This window comes from Gallus gallus, chromosome 15 (assembly GCF_016699485.2).
Source record: "Gallus gallus isolate bGalGal1 chromosome 15, bGalGal1.mat.broiler.GRCg7b, whole genome shotgun sequence".
NCBI lineage: Eukaryota > Metazoa > Chordata > Aves > Galliformes > Phasianidae > Gallus > Gallus gallus.
In genome coordinates, this window is record NC_052546.1 from 100243 (window position 1) to 117771 (window position 17529).

General features: G+C 40.8%; 3 protein-coding genes across 16 annotated transcripts in view; 1 reads left to right on the forward strand and 2 right to left on the reverse strand.

Annotated features, from left to right (window-relative positions):
- The window catches only part of CLTCL1 (clathrin, heavy chain-like 1), a 38898-nt gene extending 38045 nt beyond the window's left edge, over window positions 1–853 (reverse strand). For all 10 annotated transcript variants that reach the window (XM_415060.8, XM_040648288.2, XM_015275696.4 and 7 more), the window contains exon 1: window positions 681–853. In XM_415060.8, the coding sequence (XP_415060.2) occupies window positions 681–722 (42 nt within the window). In that variant the 5' untranslated portion in view covers window positions 723–853. The remainder of the gene's footprint in view (window positions 1–680) is intronic.
- A 3183-nt stretch (window positions 854–4036) lies between these two features.
- Window positions 4037–13091, reverse strand: SNAP29 (synaptosome associated protein 29). 2 transcript variants are annotated; one of them, NM_001030652.2, is made up of 5 exons: window positions 12851–13091; window positions 11256–11452; window positions 10182–10267; window positions 9502–9606; window positions 4037–8113 (listed from the first exon to the last, which is right to left on the reverse strand). In NM_001030652.2, exons 1-5 carry the CDS (start codon window positions 13049–13051, stop codon window positions 7956–7958), a joined length of 747 nt encoding a protein of 248 aa, NP_001025823.2. In that variant the 5' UTR covers window positions 13052–13091; the 3' UTR covers window positions 4037–7955. The 2 variants fall into 2 exon arrangements, with proteins under 2 accessions (NP_001025823.2, NP_001383225.1); NM_001396296.1 differs by having other exon boundaries at window positions 9502–9609.
- An 87-nt stretch (window positions 13092–13178) lies between these two features.
- The window catches only part of PI4KA (phosphatidylinositol 4-kinase alpha), a 56600-nt gene continuing 52249 nt past the window's right edge, over window positions 13179–17529 (forward strand). For 3 of the 4 annotated variants that reach the window (XR_005840101.2, XM_004945480.5, XM_415062.8), the window contains exons 1-4: window positions 13288–13516; window positions 15012–15128; window positions 16370–16463; window positions 17113–17201. Coding sequence is in view for 3 of the 4 variants with exons in the window: in XM_004945480.5 (XP_004945537.2) it covers window positions 13298–13516; window positions 15012–15128; window positions 16370–16463; window positions 17113–17201 (519 nt within the window). In the remaining variant the exon portion in view is untranslated. Of the gene's footprint in view, window positions 13226–13287; window positions 13517–15011; window positions 15129–16369; window positions 16464–17112; window positions 17202–17529 lie in introns of those variants that run through there. The other variant, XM_046901194.1, reaches the window with a different exon arrangement.

Consider the following 17529-nt stretch of genomic DNA (forward strand, 5'->3'; position numbering starts at 1 on the left):
TGGGTCTGCAGTCCATATTTTGAGATGGAAGACTGATTTGACAGGAGGCTGTGCAGAGACAGCAGGATGACTTGCCAACTCCACTTCCTGTTCCCCCATTCATTTAGCAAATTCCTTTAATTCCTGCCTTACACTGCATGCTCGCAGGCTGCTGTTCTCCCACTCCATTTCCAACCCTTCCTTAGCACGGGGTTATGAAGGAACAGAGAAACCGGTTTGGCTGCACGGCATCCATTAGTGATGGACTGCTTCCAGCACTGATGCTACACATAGGCCATCAGGAACAGAACTATGTCATTTTGAGAAAGGGCTTTTTTTCTTTTCCACATCGTTATGCTTGGAAGGGAGGCAGAGGCCTTCCAGGCCCTCGATCCCCCAACTCACAGCCACACGGCTTCCCGAAATCCGGAGGCTGACGGTCGCTGTGGAGAAGAGTAAAGCCCCGCACACCCCGAGAGACGACGGCCTCCTCAGAAGCGGGTGGAGAACACTTCCCGGAGCGGCCCCGAGTGACTCTGCACAAATCGCGCCCGGCGGTGGATGGGGGCGCTGCGCGCCGCGGTCCCGCACCACACAGCTCCCCCCACCCCACACTAGGCCGCGGCCGCCCCTCTTCGAGGTGCACAGGGAGACAGAAGGGAACAGCCCCCTCCCTGTGTTCCCTTTTCCCTTGAGCTCACCTGGAAGTGCTCCTGGAAGCGAATGGGCAGGATCTGGGCCATGGCTGTAGGGAGAGCTCCTCGGGGACGGGCGCGAGAAACGAGAGATGGAAGTGAAGCGGGTGAGAAGACACCGCTCCACCCCACACACGGAGAGGAGAAGCGTGGGGGGAGAGAGCGGGAGAAAGGGGGGGGAGGGGAGGGGGGGGGAAGAGATGGAAACGAGGAGCGGCGCAGGCGCACTATCCTCACAGAGAAGGCGCCCCGCCGCCCTTTTCTGCCTCGCGGGGCCGCTTACTGCAGCGGTGGGATCACTCCGCTCCTCAAAAGCTTCGCCAGGGTCTTCTCAAATAGTCCCGTTCCGCCGCGCCTCCTCTCCTGCCCCTGTCTCCCTCGCCTCCCGCCTGCTCCTCGCCCCGCCACCGCCGTTCTATCTCCCATGACTCCCGCTAAGCAGCGGGGAAACGGCTGCGAGGGCAGGGGGCTCCTCCGGGTCTGCTTGTCAAAGTGCAATATTCTTCCGCAACGCCCCATGACCGAGCCTCCTCCCTGGCTCCATACGGCGGAAATGGTCGGGGGTCGGTCCCGTTGATTCCTCGGTTCGCCGCTGGCATGGAGGCTGCCCTTCGCGGCACGGGCCGATAACGGTGCTGCTCTGCCCTCAGCGCTATCCGCCACCGCTGACGAGAATGCTGAGGGGCTGCCAGGAGCTGAAGGGAGGCTATGGGGTGTGTTGTGAAGCCTCCGCCGCTGAGCTTTGAAGTGGCAACACAGATCTTTCCCTGAGATGACATCGTGAATTGGAAAGTTGTTGAGTAACTGAGGAGTGAGGGGTCCGACACAAGCCGTAAATCAGAGCTTTTGATAATTAAAACCTTGATCCCCATTGGCGACCCATCAAGTGGAGAACGCCCCCTGCAGCCTAAGGAGGGCTGCAGGTGTTGGGGAAGCCCTAAGCAGAAGACACAGGGAAAGAGGTGCCGGCGAAGGAAGAATTAGGAAATACTTCTCAGAAGGAGTGGTAATGTGCCGGAACGGGCTGCCCAGGGAGGCATTAGAGTCACCATCCCTGGGGGGTGTTCAAGAAACATGGAGATATAGCACTGAGGGACGTAGTTCAGTGTGCATGGTTTGACAGATGGACTTGAAGACTTTAGAGGTCTTTCCCAACCTTAATAACTCTGTGGTTCTGTACAGCCACATCCCTCAGGAAGCCCACAACCTACATCCCTCACTGGTGGTAGGCACCAAGGAAAGATCAAGCCAAGGTGGAGAGAGCTTTTTTTTTTTTCTTTATAAGGTCCCACAGCTGAATTGCCTTCACCTGTGCTCCCAGGGCTGACCAGATCCCTTCCCCAGGTGCTCAATCAGTGGTTCGGGCCGTGACTCAACAGTTCCCATACATGTGCCCACTGGCCCAATCCTGCTAATTACAGCATCCCATCCTTTCCATGATAAAAAAAAAAACAACACCTTACTTTGTATATACATTTTTGTCACTCTTTTGTCCACTCATGTCTTCCTCATTTTTGCCTTCTCCATCCAGTTCTGTGTTTAAAGATCTGTTCTTTTAACACCTTGCTTTGCTGATCACAAAGGTTTGCTTGCTTGAAACCTGATCATCTCTGAAAAGTTTGTTGATAGCATTTGAAATTTTGACAGAAATCAGAAGTATTGTACTATTTTTTCCTCCACTTTGCAAATAGCTGTTCTTCCATAGCTAATTAAGTTGACCCCTTTCAGTTAGCTGAGTGGTCACATTATTTGAACTCAGTGCAGTATTATCTGTGAAGGCTGTGAGACATATTGAAGCCAAGCAAAGGTTTTTTCTAAGCAATAGAAAAATCTAGCAGCTTTTAAGAGTACTGACATGCAGGCAGAACTCATCATTGGCAAATGACTGTTAATCATTAAAAGAATGAAGAGATTTACAATTAATACAGAGGAAAATGAAAGATCATCTAGAATTATGATGCCAAGGAGGACAGCTGTTTTCCCCAAAAAATACACAAATAGAATTTGAAGGCCATTTTCTACAAAGTTCTGTCTTGCCAACAACAAAGTCACAATCCATCTAGAATTTTAATAGCTGAGACAGGGCTCCAAAGTCACTGTATTTAGAAAACCCTGCTTGGCATCCAGAGATCTTCCTAATTTAGCAGTCCACTTATTCCAAGGGCACCTCTGTTTTCTTTCAAAAGCCTTATCAACCCTTTAGTTCAGGACCCCAGAGCAGTTGTTCTTACTTTCCCATTTCAGGGATATGTTTATTTGAAAGCAAACAAACCATCCAACTACCTAACAAAAGAAAATGCAAACTGTAGGACTCCCTCCTTCAAAACAAAACACAAATAAAACAAATACACTCCTCAGAAGTAGGGGAAAGAGAAGAGAAAACATCAGTCAAGCACAGGCCCTACTCTTTCCATCTGTACATACTTGCACGAGACAAGCATCTTTTTAAGAAAAAGTTGAAATGGTGGACCAGCTAGAAACAAATTAACTGGAAGTACTGTCTTCTAAGTTGCAGAAACTGATTCTCCATGCAAGCAACAAAAGATAATAGCATTCTTGGCAAAGATTCAGTATTCACTTCCCTGTTCCATTCTCTACCATTCTCTGCTGTACTCTTGACTTGAATTTTCTGTATGCAACTAAAAAGGTGCATAAAAGGAAGAGCTCTTAGTTCCTATTTGTTGGAGAAACTGCAGAGAAACTGCAGCAAAACAGTTCTCCGAATTTTAAGAGCCTGTCAGCCTATCCAGCATAAAGATTCCCTTTTCAGAGATTGTGCAGCAGCACTTCTGAATCTCTGTGCCACAGTTTCAGACAAATTAAACTTTATTATGAAAAAGAAACACACACAGAAGCCAAGTTCCTGTCTTCATACACAAGTAAGAACCCAGCTAAACACCAGGACATTCTGAAGACTTTTGCCATCACAAAATTTGGGACCATACAGGAATATTACATACCTGTTGCTTTTAAGTTTTGAAGATGGTACAATTATTTTTGTCTTATTCCTATCCTACTTGTCTTCTTCATGCATACAGTTTATTATGTTCTTGATAATACCAGGGATTGTGGCAAGGTTACTCCTCAAGTAACGTCTCGGATTATTTCCTTGTTGCACAGAAAAGTTTTACATAAATGAATGCTTACCTGCATTCCACTTTTACATTAAGAAAATCTACTCAAGAGTCAAGTAAAATGGAATGTCTTCTTTTTATGCTCAGAAAACAAAACCCAAGCTAATTTCCATTTTGACTCAAAATTTACAGAATATGTTGTAGAATTTAATAGATTTTACTATGGGAAGGAAATATCTGAAGTTGTAATAATAATAAAAAAAGGGAAATAAATGCAAAATCTCTCTATTAACAATAAACATCTTTATTAACTAGCTTACTGCTCAGCATTTATTTACTTCAATCTTCTAAATTGCAGATCATTTTAACATTAAAATAAAAGAAAAAGCAAGTGATACACCTGGGTGGTATAGAAATACAGTCTTGCTTAATAATAATTAAAAAACCTATAGACAAATAATCAGTAGTCATTACCTGTGATTTTGAAAATTAAGCTCCATACATTTCTGAGTTAAACTTAATAAACCTCCTCCATATAATGCTATGCTTTTAAAAAATACCTATAAAGGTCTACATGTTCAGAAGGCAATGATTGTATTCTCTATTTCACCATTTAACAAACAACATCACTTTACAAAAGCTATCAGGCAGCAAAATATTTCAGATAAACTTCACATATTAGAACTCAAAGCAACAACAAAAAATACAACCAACAACTGTAAAACCTTTGGGAAAAGACCAGATTCACATAGAGAGCATTAATATATAAGCCAAATAAAGGCAGTAGTTTCTCTTTGAAATGTTGGATAGCACACTTTCTGCACCCCAATAGGGCACAGTACAGTGTCTGAGTAATTTCAGTAAAACAAGGCACAGCAACACATCTTTGTAGTACAGAAAGAAATTCAGCTATGCATAATTTGTTACAGTATTTAATTCAACACTCAAACAACTTCAAATTATACGCACAGGGGAAACTAGTAAACACATCTGACTATTCCCACTTTTTTTTTCCCCTCCTTCCTGTTTTTTGCATATATCTTACTATACATACGTTAGAAAGTGTATGCCAGTCCCCAGTGTTTAACAACTCTTTAAAATTTATTAGCAAACTTTCTGAGAAACAACATGTATCCTTTCCCAAAGAAGACTAAAAGGAATATTTTCTTCTCTTACTCTGACCTTAATATTAGGCTTCTACTCAAGCCAAAAGGAATAATACTGATCAGAGCTATTTTAGAGCAAGAACATCAGTTTCTTATGCCAACAAAAACATTTAGGCAAAACAGTTTAAGTTATCAAGTTAGCACTTGAGTCTTCTGAAAGTCCTATGCTTTACACAAAGTAAGTTTTTCAACAGTATCCAAAAAGAAATAAAACTGTACTTCATCACAGAAAACAATGTGAAAAGTTACAGAAAGTACTTCATTACATATATAAAGTGACATTTCCTGGAAAGGCAAAGATCACGGTGCTTTTTCTTCCTACCTTAGAATTTCCACCTTCCTACAGGAGAAAAGGCTACTCTAATGAGAAAAAAAGTATTACGCTTACAAAATACAGTTGTTTCTTCATGTAAATTCAGCAGAACACACGAAAGTTAAGAAAGGTAATTCAGTTAGTAGCACAAATATTCGTAAAAATTTTTCTTCCCCTAAGAAAGGAAACTCAACATGTGAAACAATCCTTTAAAAAAGAATTTTAAATGAAACAAAAATAATAAATAGAACAGAAAAGCCTAAGTAGCAAGAAAAAAAACAGCATATAGTGGAAATGCTAAGTCACAGCTTGGAAACAGCAATAGAGCACCCAGGGAGAAGGCAGAGCCAGCCCAGAGAAACTCAGGTGCATACAATGTACCTGAGTGATCTAAAGAGTTGGAGCCAGGATCCACCCCTTCCCAGACCTCATTTAAGGGCTGGCAGTAGAAGCAAAGGTATTTTGCTGGAGATCTTTTCCATCCTGAGGCCTTTAAAAGGTAAGCAACTGCTTTTTTATTTATTTATTTTTCCCTTTACCTACAGCTGTTGCATTTAGGCTTATTCTCATTTGCCGCAGCTAAAGGCTTTGTTACCCTGCTATTGTTGCTGTGCTTTCCCCATCACATTATAGCATTACAATGTATTACTGAGACAATTAATTAAATTGTTACAGATGCAAGAAGTCAGACTTCTGTATAACCTCCACGTGTTGGAGATCCTAGTCTTCTTGGATTATAAGGTTCTTAAAGCAGAAATAAGGATTTTAAAAACTTCTTTTCATTCCCCTTCTTTGCCTGTGTTTTTAAGGCCATCAAGGACATTCAGGATGCATGAAACTTTTAGTAATGCTGATACAACTAAACTATTTACCAAAACAATTGAGTTCATTCTGTGAATTAACTTAGACTAAAAAAAGGAACAGCTGACTTCAGAAAGACAACATACTGTTAAGACAACATTCAGTTAAATAAACTAAAATTTTAGCTGGGAATCAAGCTCTGCATTTATTTCATGTAATACAACTAGATCTTCTAGCTATGCTTTTCCTCCACTTCCCCAAACTTAGTGGGGGGAAAAAACCTCAATCTACATCCAATTTACTGAAGTCTGACTTTGGAAAAAACTTAATTTTGAAACACTTGCATATAAATGAGGGCAGGTTTCAACCTACAATGAGTTATTTACTGTGGTGGTTTTTTGTTGTTCTTGACAGATCTTACAAATCCATTTTAAGATAAGTAAAACCACCATTCTTTATACCTTATTAACAAAACGGGGAGTGAGTCAAATATATAATCAATAGAAATACAATCATAATTGGAATATTCCTTCACTGAGGTGCTTAACAGATTTTGATAACTAATGACTAGTATAACCTTCTCAAGGCATTAGATCATATAATTAATGACTATTCTAACAGTTAAAGAAAATTATGACGCTGACCAAAACGGTAGATGATAATGTTGATATTAAGCTTTTTCAAGACTTCATGTTAGTATAATGATACCTTAAAGCAAAAGCAAATAAGGCTTTTCATGCTCAAAAGCTCATGTAGTTTTAAGCCTCTGCAAGTGCTATCTTTTTTAGAGACTAAATTAATGATAGTAGCAAGGTTAGGAGAAACAGCTCACCTTCAGACTAATTCACAATTCTACCATGTACTTTTCATAACACTATGCTTTAGAAGTGTGTGTTTTTTTGTGTGGTTTTTTTTTTTTTGTGATTCATTTGTCTTTACAGTTGAATTCCCCAGAGACATAGTAACTCAAGAAATGGTCTAGTTCTTTTTACATCTCCTTAGCCTATTGGGTGAACTTTATAGCAAGTCAATGTAACAAATTCCCTTAAAAAAAAAAAGAGTACGAATGTGATACTCATGAAAGATAAAAGCTTGGTAGTCCTAAACACCTTAGTTATCTTAACCTGGATGAGAATGTTGCACCAGCACAAAGTGATTCTCTTCTTGGCCTTTTACTGTCAGTTTTGATAGCGAGTATTGCAATAATGACACAGGTTCTCTCCAAACTGAAATTACTTGTTTTCAAGAGACATCTAGCTCTCACTGTCATGTCTCCAGGTTGGAGCAGAACTGTAATTACTCTGCAGTTCTATTTACGAATGAATAACACAAAATGGAAGACCCAACTTGTATCTGGAAGACTCAAAACTTTTTGAACTTTTCTTCATCTATGGGAACTTTCTGTACCTGCTAAAGTCAATGGAGGAGTTAGCTCCTTAAGCCCCAAAAATGCCAAGAAGGCAGTCACTTCAGATTATTTGTACAGCTGGAAATGGGCATTTTTTAAGCATATATATATATATAGCTGCAGGTAAACAGAATTTGCAATGTTTGATCTGAATAAAGGAATACATTCTGTTCTCCCCGCCCCTCCTGGAACTGAAAAGGTGAAATGTAGTTAATTTTCTCATCGCAGCTTTCAGGCCAGGGATACTGAAACTTTGTAGACTCTGGACTCCTCCATGCACACAATGCACAGTAATACAAAAAAATTAAGAGCACTGAGAGATTTTACTCAAAATACACTTCTCCCATGTACATTAGAAAGAAACTTAAGGTATTATGCTACACTTTTAATGGCAACAGAAACAGTAGCCTAACGGGGGAAAAAAAAAGTCATCCAAGGCTGTTTTTTTTTTTTAAAGAGATCTGTTGAGAAAAGACAACTGAGAAGAAGTAATGCTGGACAAAAATTTCTGTTAGATCTTTAAAGTTGTCGGATTTTTTTATCAGTGCTTTTAATACCGACGTCTAGAATCTCTACTTTTTTGGTTAGCCGATCCAGCATATCATCTTGCTCCTCTATTTCTGTCTGCAGACCAAGAGCTAGGTTTTTCAGACGACTCAACCCAGAGGACATCTCATCTGTCAAAGGAGAAATTGACCATAAGGATTCAAAGCAGTATAAAGCATATTGTTTTAAATGGATACTACCAGGATTTCCTCTCCTCCAAAACCTTGAGTTAGAAAATATTAGTTACAACTGCTCAAGTCCAAGCATTCTCTAATAATGCAAGAAGCAAAATTTAAATACTGCTACTGCATTACAAGAAAGTAATCATGTCTTTAATTCCATTACAAGTTAAATGCTTAAAACCTATAATGAGGCACCCTCTCATGTAATTTTCATTTTTTAAAAGATCTTGTTGAAAATTGGACTGTATCTTTCCTCAGCTCAGTATTAACAAGAAGCTATTTTTCCCAACTGATCTGCATGCAGAGATATTCTAAATACACTGAAGATTTAAGCAGTTAAATAATTAACACAGATGAGAAAATTGAATTTCCAGAATTAATTTGACTACAAGAAAACTATGCTATTGTGTGACTGACTGGTATAGATACTTCTGAAGCTAGTAAGTTTCGCATGATTTGGGAGTAGAACAAATGTGCTTCCACTAACTCTTATGCTTGATTATTTCTCTTTGATTTATTCCTTTCTGATTTCCTTCCAATCTCCTCTTTCTAGGTCAGCTAAATAGTGACAAATGTAAGCAAAGAGGCACTTTGTATATACACTACAGTAAAAAGAAAAGAAGGTCAGCTGAATATTTTTTGGAAGTAATAAAAGAAATGCAGCAAATTCACAAATTATTTCATACCTTTCAATTGTTCTATTTTCTGCAAAACATGTTTATTTCAAAAGTTGCAAGTTTAAGTTCTCTTGGTCCAAATCAATGTACACTTTAACACATGCATGATACAGCTGTCAGTCTGATAAGTTCAATATATCTTTCAAGATAACTGGTAAACTTTACATGATGAGGTTATAAGTACCATACTGCTCTAATGCAGATGTTGAGTCATTACTGTTTTTAATACTCCTAGTATCTTAACAAGGTTATGTTATTACTGTTTTTTTCCTCCAAAATGGAAGGATTAGCCTGCTTGTCCTAATGATATTTCAGTCACAGTATGATTCAAAGAAATATTAACATATCCTGGGAAATATTTTCATATCCTGGGATACATCAGCAGCATTTCCTCATTCAAAGACCAGAGATTTGCTTGCATATTCACATTTAGTAAGACTGCTTTTCATGCAGTCAATATATGATCTAAGAGGACTCATGCTTTTAGTGTAGATGGTTTGGAAAGATGATCTACAAGCGTTTTGTTTTTTTTAATATCAAAGCTCATATGAGCTATACAAAGAAAGTTCTTGGGAATATATTACTTAAACATTTTCTCTGGCTTGAGAATGAAAAATTGAAAATTGTACTATATCAAACAGCTTCCATTTTCTCACTTACCTAAGTTGTTATCAATTTTTTTGTGGTAAGCTTGCAGACATTGATTCTTTGGACAGGCATCCCGTTGCACTGAAGAAATTGAATCTATGTTGCTGAAATCACTATCTGCTAAGAGTAAAAGACATATAAAGTATATAGTAAAGAAAGAAGAATCAAGTTTTGGAAAGCTATCAAAACTTAATTTGACTATGGTTGCCACGTAATTATATAACTGGTTGGCAAGAGCATTAAAAGCAGTCCAACATCACTACCTACTGGACACACTCAAAATGAACAATTATAAAGCTATAATCACCCTCTTGCTGTCTTTTGTAACTCTACTGTGTAGATTAAAAAAAAAAAACCAAAAATATCCAATAAATCCCACAACCAACAGAACAAGCTTACTACCTTCTGTCAGCATTTAGCATTCCCACAGGTAAAGCCACTAGAGAGTCACTTCTGCCCTCTGTTGGACAGACTCTTAATATTATGCGAAATGTAATGGAGATTGAAGTTAGCAGAAAGCATCTCTTTTCTTAGAGAATTACAAATCAGGAATGCTAGGATACCAGGAATGCTAGGATACCTAACTTCTCCAGAAGTTAGGTAGCAACACAAGTCAGCATTTGGCCCTACCTTCACCACTGAGCAAGTTCCCTCCACTTTGACGACAGGCATTCAGTATAAAATAGACAAACCTGAATTATCTAGGCGTCTTAAATTTGGATGACTTTCCTGAAATTTTGAGTCTTGATCTTTGCTAGACATCACTGCTTCTTTTAATCTGGTAATAGAAAAAAATATATAATCTTATGGATCAAAGGCTTCATTCTGAATCAGTTAAAGAACAGGCATTAAAATTATCTAAGGAAAGAGAACTTAATAGACCTGATCCAACATATCCCTTTACAACTAATTATTATCACATCTTCAGTGAAAGCAGAATTGGTTGCTCTAGTGCTGAAAATAGCGTAAGCTTTGATTTCAAGAAGAAAATCACATCTGCGGTCTTAGAGGCAACCTATTCCTTTCCTCTAATTGAAAATGAAAAAGGGAAGCAGAAAAATCAATCCATGCAACGTTACCAGGTTTTACATATATTTCTCAGCTGAAGACAGACAAGTACTGTGAGACACTTCATTTCTGCTTATAACTTTTAATTAAAAAAGCTGAGAAAGATGCATAATACTTAAGTAGATGCATGTCAATGCTTCAAAACCATGATTGCCTAATACAACTGAATTAAGCATGATGATTCAGGGGACTCTGAAAAGTAACTTGCGAAAAAATTCCTAAAAATCTGAAGTTATTCTTACCATTACAAATATAAGGAAAAGAATATTTTTTTTCAGAGTTAAAGCAAAATGGAAACCAGACACAATCTCAGGAGTTTACAGAATCAGTACGTTATTTTTAAATTCTGATTTTTTTTTTCTGGTTTCAGAGATGCTATGGGGAAAAAAAAATAAATGGATGAATTGAAGAGTTCAGGAGAAAGACACATGAATGAAAATAGTGACACTGTGAGGAAGCAGACGAAACACTCTTAGAGTCAGATAATTGGAGAGGGATCAAAGAACACAGAGTAGATAGCCAAGACCCTGGTAACAGAATGAGGAATACATGACAGCACTATGTTCCACTTCAACATTTACTTTAGAAGAACTGCTCTAGATCCAGATTCTCTCAGAAGATTTCTGATGACAGATAACTCCTCTTCTTGAACCCAAGAAAACAGTATCATGCCCCAGTAAAATTTTCATTTTACTTACCTACTGTTGCCATAATATTCAGGCATTCCATTCTGTTCTGGTTTGCTCTCAGGTGGTTTGGCTTTGAAGTAGTTAACCAGGCCTCCAAAAACGCTCTTAATGCTATTTATATGCCTTTGACTAGTCTTCAGGTCCTGGTCCATTTTATCAACCATTTGTTCTGTACGCTTCAGTGCCTCTCCTTGACGTATGAGCTCCTAATGGATATTGACAGATAAAATGAAGCTAGTAAAGTCAAGGTAAACTGATACATCAAGCATTTTTAATAAATGTGCTTAAAAAAAAAAAAAACTCAACTGTGCAGACTACTCCTAAAGGCATGCAGCCTTTTCACTCGCTCCTGTTGTTCTGGGGGCATCTCAATGAAAAGCTGGCAGTCAGGTGTGACATTGGCCAGCTACAAAAACTTCATTTGTGCACAACTAGCTTCCCGGTATGTACTACAAAAGGGATTTAGGCACTTTCCACGCTGGTCCTCTGTCAGGCTGTATTGCTTCTTAATGGAACAAGTATCGCAACTAATGGGCAATGCAGTGAAAATGCAAAGGTTTACAACCAGGAAATGAAATCTATGTCTAGTTCTGGAACTGGAAATTAACAAGGGATGCTATTTTTACATTGCTAGGTTGTTCTGGATGATTTATAAACAGACTAGCTAAAGAATACTTTCTAGATATATTATTATTTATCTATTTAATATTAATATTTATATTAATTTAGATTAATATTTCTTGATGTATAATTCTAATACAGCTAGAATTTTTTAATTTTTAAATTAGTTTTAAGGCAATGCTAACAGTGCAGGAGTTATAAATCCTGATATGCACAGCTGTATTATTTTGTATTTCACTGGCATTATGTGAAAGCAATCCAAAGATTCATTCTGATGGAAGACCTCCCCTCAGCTAATGCCGGTGCAAAACCAAGGCCTTGCATATATCTACAGAACTCCAGTATAACCATTAACCTCATGCTAAGACTCAATTCTCGGTCCCTCCTTTCAGCCATTTGTAACAGAGATCACAAGGCAGAGCTTGCTAAGCTGCCACCAGCACTGCTCCTGGGGTCACTTTGGCAGTCATGCTTCTGCACTCCAGTGAACTCCCAATTAGCAGATGACATCACAGCAAGGCCCTCATTAGTAATGGCTGAATATAAACTCCACTCCAAAACAAGCATGTGAGAATGAAGGAAATGATTAATAGAGGGGGAACCAAGAGCACAATCAACAACTAAGCGTGCAGACTTCTCATGTCATCAGAGAGCCACTGAAAACATACATTCACTGTTAATAAAACCCAGTAAGAAACTGACACAGCTGAGCTCTGCTCTCAGTGTAAGGAGAATCCAACTGGGATTTCATGCTTTAAAAACCAGCCTCTCTTCAGCAACAAACCGTGATACGGAGGGGTATGCTGTCTCTGAGACGCTGATCGATTTTGAGAAACAGTGACAGCGCACAGAGGACGAGAAAACATCAGAGTAAAAATCCCACAGCGGAGCGGGGCAGCGGCATATCCAGGCCGGGCATAGCCCAGGCCGAAGATAAGGGGCAGCCCCGCCGCCGGGTCGCTGCCGCAGGGACCCAGACCCACCTCGGAGGCGGCCACGCCGATGCGCTCGGACTCGTAGAGCAGCGAGAGGGAGCGCGCGGTGCTGTCGGCGGTGGCGACAGAGCGGCGCAGCACCTCCTGCTGCAGATAGCGCTGCCGCTCCGCACCGCACACCTCTCCGCCGCCCCGCGTCTCCTCTTCGTCCTCGTCGAAGGGGTTGTAGCTCCTCGAGACGGCTGACATGGTGAACCTCCCCAGCACACGGAGCCTACGCTCTTCCGTCAGCGGGTACCGAGCGGAACTGCCGCTTCCCCGGGGCGGGCCAAGCCCTCCGCTGAGAGAGGGCGGTTCGCCGGTGGAGGGGCGGGGCGGGGAGCTCCGAGCGGTGAAGCCAAGCAGGGCGCCGCCATCTTCTCGGTGCGATTGGTTATCCACAATTGTCGTGAGACGGGCGCTCTCGCGAGAGGGGCGAAGCCGCTCTCCTACTCAATGGCGGCCGCGACGGTGGCGGCGGCAGCGGCGGCAGCGGCTACGGCAGCGGCAGCCGCTGCTGCGACTGCCGCCGCGCCCACTGCCGCCGCCGCAGCAGCTCCTTCGGCGGGCGTGGGCCGAGGGAGCAGCGCGGGCACCGCGCGGGGCTTCTACTTCAACACGGTGCTGTCGCTGGCGCGGTCCCTGGCGGTGCAGAGCCCGGCGCCGCTGGAGAAGGTGGGGGCGTCGTGTGGAGTTGTGACTCGCGGAGGGCTGTCACGCGGGCGGGAGCTCTTTGCGAGGCGCGTCACGCGAATGAGACCCTTGGGTGCTGCGAGGGAAAGTCTCAGGCTCTGCCTGTGAGGAGGCTGTGTGGGTCTTGTCACAGTATGCGTGTCTGGGGACTGAGCGGTACTCCGGGGGCGGGCGGGCGTGCCCAGTCATGAGAGGGCGCTCTCGTGGGCCTGTGGCGAAGGCGCTGTGCCCCGCGGAAGCCCGGGGCTCGTGGGGCATAATTGGTCCTGGCCTTGTTGGAGCTGGACGCGATTGCGGTATTTGGTGAAGTCGGAGTGATGTTATCTGCTGAGGGTGGAAAAAAAAAATTAGCTGAGATAAACATCTGCCAAATATAGAACTCAGTAGAAGGGTCTCAGTCTTGGGAGGCTTCCTGCTGTGATCTTTGTTCTGCTTGGAGCTGCGGCTGTGAGGAGACAGCATCGCAGCCTGGTGCCTGTGTGCAGGGTGGCACAGCTCTGTGCCAAGAAGAACTGCAGTACGTGGCTGTTCTCATCCAGATGTTACAGTGCCTTTATTTAGTTCTTCTGAAGTGCTTTTGTTGGTCGTATACCTAGTTGCAAATCATAAAATCATAGAATCATTACAGTTGGAAAAGACCTTTACAACAATCTAGTCCAACTGTCAAACCAACCCCACCGTGCCCACTGAGCTGGGCCCCTCAGTGCCACATCTCCACATGTCTTGAATACCTCCAGGGACAGTGGCTCTACCACCTCTCTGGGCACTGTTTCTTAATGTCTTGCTGTTGGCTCCTTGTTACCCATTGATATTTTTTTTTCCTCAATGTGAGAAACTACTCACAGGGGTGAGTTATGTGAGAAACTACTCACGGGGTGAGGAGTTATGTGATATCAGTAGATGAGCTGTGTAATTGTGATGCTCTGAAAAGTTTCAGTTTTTCAAGTTTCTTTTGAAATACAAAAATAAGCTTCTTCAAGCATTGCAGGAAACTGAAATCAACCTATGTCAAATAGTTGTAGATTTTCCCAGTATCTGCTATTCTTTTCTTGCTCTTGGCCCTTAGATGTTTTCATTCATACACTGATACTTAAAGGAGGGCAGCGTGGCCAGATGTCTTCCAGGAACTGGGAAGAGCACTGTCCTCTTCAATTGGAGGAGCTCTGGATGAGTCCTGAAATCCACAGCCCCTGAGACTGATTCTCTGCTGTGAAAATACTTGCATGTGTATTGGTGCAGCCCTGACCTGCTGCTTGGGGTGCTGTGGGACATAGATGCGATGAGTAGAGCTGGTCCTTAAAAAAAGACAGCTGGGATTTTCCCAAGGTCTACTGAGTTGTGTTTTTGTTTTTCTGTTACTGTGTTTTGTTGTTGTTTTTTGAAAGACGGTTCTAACACTCATTTGTTTAGTTTTTTGCATTGCTCTGTCTTTTTTTTGGCTTTGTTCCACCAATTCTTTCACTTCACTGTTCTTCAGGTACAAAAACTCCTCTGTATGTGTCCAGTGGATTTCCATGGAATTTTTCAGCTCGATGAACGTCGCAGAGATGCTGTGATTGCTCTGGGAATCTTTCTAATTGAATCTGATCTTCAGGTATTTTCTCCGCTAGGCCTCCTCTACTGAACTTGAAAGATATTGGATTAATTTAAATGCATTAGTTCAATTAATGAAAATTTGTTATTATTCATTCTAAAAAGTTGGCATGATAAAAGATCAGAGATAACAGATGGAGCAGTCAGGAGAGACAAGGAAACAAGAAAAGTACTGACGCATGTGACAGCAGTGGCGGCACTGCCACAGCCAAACTGCTGTTACATTTTTTTGGTCCTTGCAGATTAAGGAGAAACAGGAAAGATTATGTCATTTTATGCAGGCTTGCAGGTGGTGGTAGAAAAGACAGAGGCACTTGTTTACAAATTTTAAAGGGTAGGTGATGAATCAACTGTGTAGTGTTGAATTTGAGGTAGTAAAGGACGGAAGTGGCTTCTGAGGGGAAGCATGAGTTGTGCTGTCAGATTTGTAACAGCCTTATTATGCTTTGGCATTAGCTAGGATAAAAGGACACCCAGTTTATGTAGTTGGCTTTGTGTGCAAGCATCCCTATTGTATCTAATTAGGACAAGCTGGTTATTTTCTCCTGCAGTGCTGCATGCAGTATTGTTTCTTGAAAGAGAAAGGAAGTATATACTGACTCCATGGTCCAAAGAGATTAGACTTCTTCAAGCTTCCCAATTATGCTAGGGTTTGAACTGGACCTGTTTCCACCTGTTTACTGTGATTCAGCTTGTGTACATAGAATTTTTTCATAGTGTGAAACTTAAGGCAGTTGTATTCATTCCTCCAAGCATTTTTGTGATGTTTTCAAAGTCAGCAGTTTTAATTAATCCAGCTTTATGAGGAAGGAAAATGTTATCCTTTGACTTGTAGATTTAACTGAGCTGTTAAATGCATGTGCTAAGTGATTTACATAAGGCCATGGGTTGGGTCTCATACAGTATATAGAGGTTGGCACTTCTAAACATCTAACTGCCTTAAAATTATTTTGTGACTTTGCTGTAAATCAGAAAATCCTGAAACTTAATTAACCCCAACTTTTATTGAGAATAAACTCAATAACTAGAATGAAATGCTTGAGTTTATAGCACTGAATTTATTTGTTTACTTTCCTTTGCCTATGTTGAAATCGGTTTTGCAATATTCAAGAAGTGTGTGGAGTAATCGTTAGAAGGAGTTCTGTGTGTGGTTGATGTAATGTTTTCATTCCTTTAAGGTACCTTGGGATGACATTCTTCAGCATTTTGTCTCCATTTTAAATATAATATTTTGCTTTTTAGCACAAAGATAATGTGGTTCCTTACCTTCTTCGGCTTTTAAAGGGACTTCCTAAAGTCCAATGGATAGAAGAAAGCAGTGCACGGAAAGGCAGAGGTGATGTTTGTTGTTGTATTGTTTTATTATTAACATTCTCAATAAATAACAGCCAAGAAATAGCAATAAGTCTCTTTAGGGTAAGGTATAAAGGGAGGTGAGAGTTGTGATGAGGTTCTCATCTGACAGCCTTTCATATCAATTGTTTTTTAGAAATGGAGAGAAAGCTGAGCACCTCCCAGCTTTCCTGCTTGACTGCTAAGTGATAAATCAAGTGATAAATTGCATTTTCCAAGCAATTCAATATATCTTAGTACTAGATCATGGAAGATTACATAGTAGTAAGAGCAGGAGGATGGAACTTGAGATTTTTATACTTTGCTTTCGTTAGATACTGATGCTTAATTTCTTCCTCCTTTTAATATCTCTTAGAATTAATATAAGAATAATTCTGTTTCACAAATGATATTAAATTTGAGTTTTTTATATGTATTTGAAAACCTGGAGAAGTTTTCACAAATTAAAAATATGATTTTAATACTTCATGCTGAAATTATGGTGGCTAGAATATACTTTTAAATTTTGCTTGTACTGTATCTGAAATCTGTCTCAGAACTGTATGACATGAGAATCACTTGTGTCTTTATTATGTTTGCTCTTACTATGCTCTCTCTAATGATTCTCAAGTGTTTGATATATTACTTTGTAGGCTTGCTTCCAGTTGCAGAAAACTTCAGCTTCTGCTTGGTAACGTTGTTATCAGATGTTGCTTACAGGGATGCCTCCCTCAGAGAGCAGGTAGAATTTAAGTTTGTGTTGACATTTATCCTGTTGCTTTACTTTGCTTGAGTTAGTTAACCCTCAGGTACACAGTAGATATTCCGAAGTCTTTTTTTACTTCTGGGTTCCAAAGAATGACTGTCGTTGAGTGCAGAGTTTTAGCATTCAAGCTGTGGTACTGAGACCAGGACTGCTGCAATTTTAGTTTGTTGTTTGTGCTAGTTAGCTGAAGGCTTTACAAAGGAACATCTCTAATGAGAGCAATATATTTCCAGTCCTGCAATGTTACAAAATCTTCTTACTAAATCTTGATTACAGAGATACTTACATTTCTAAGTTCATAAGC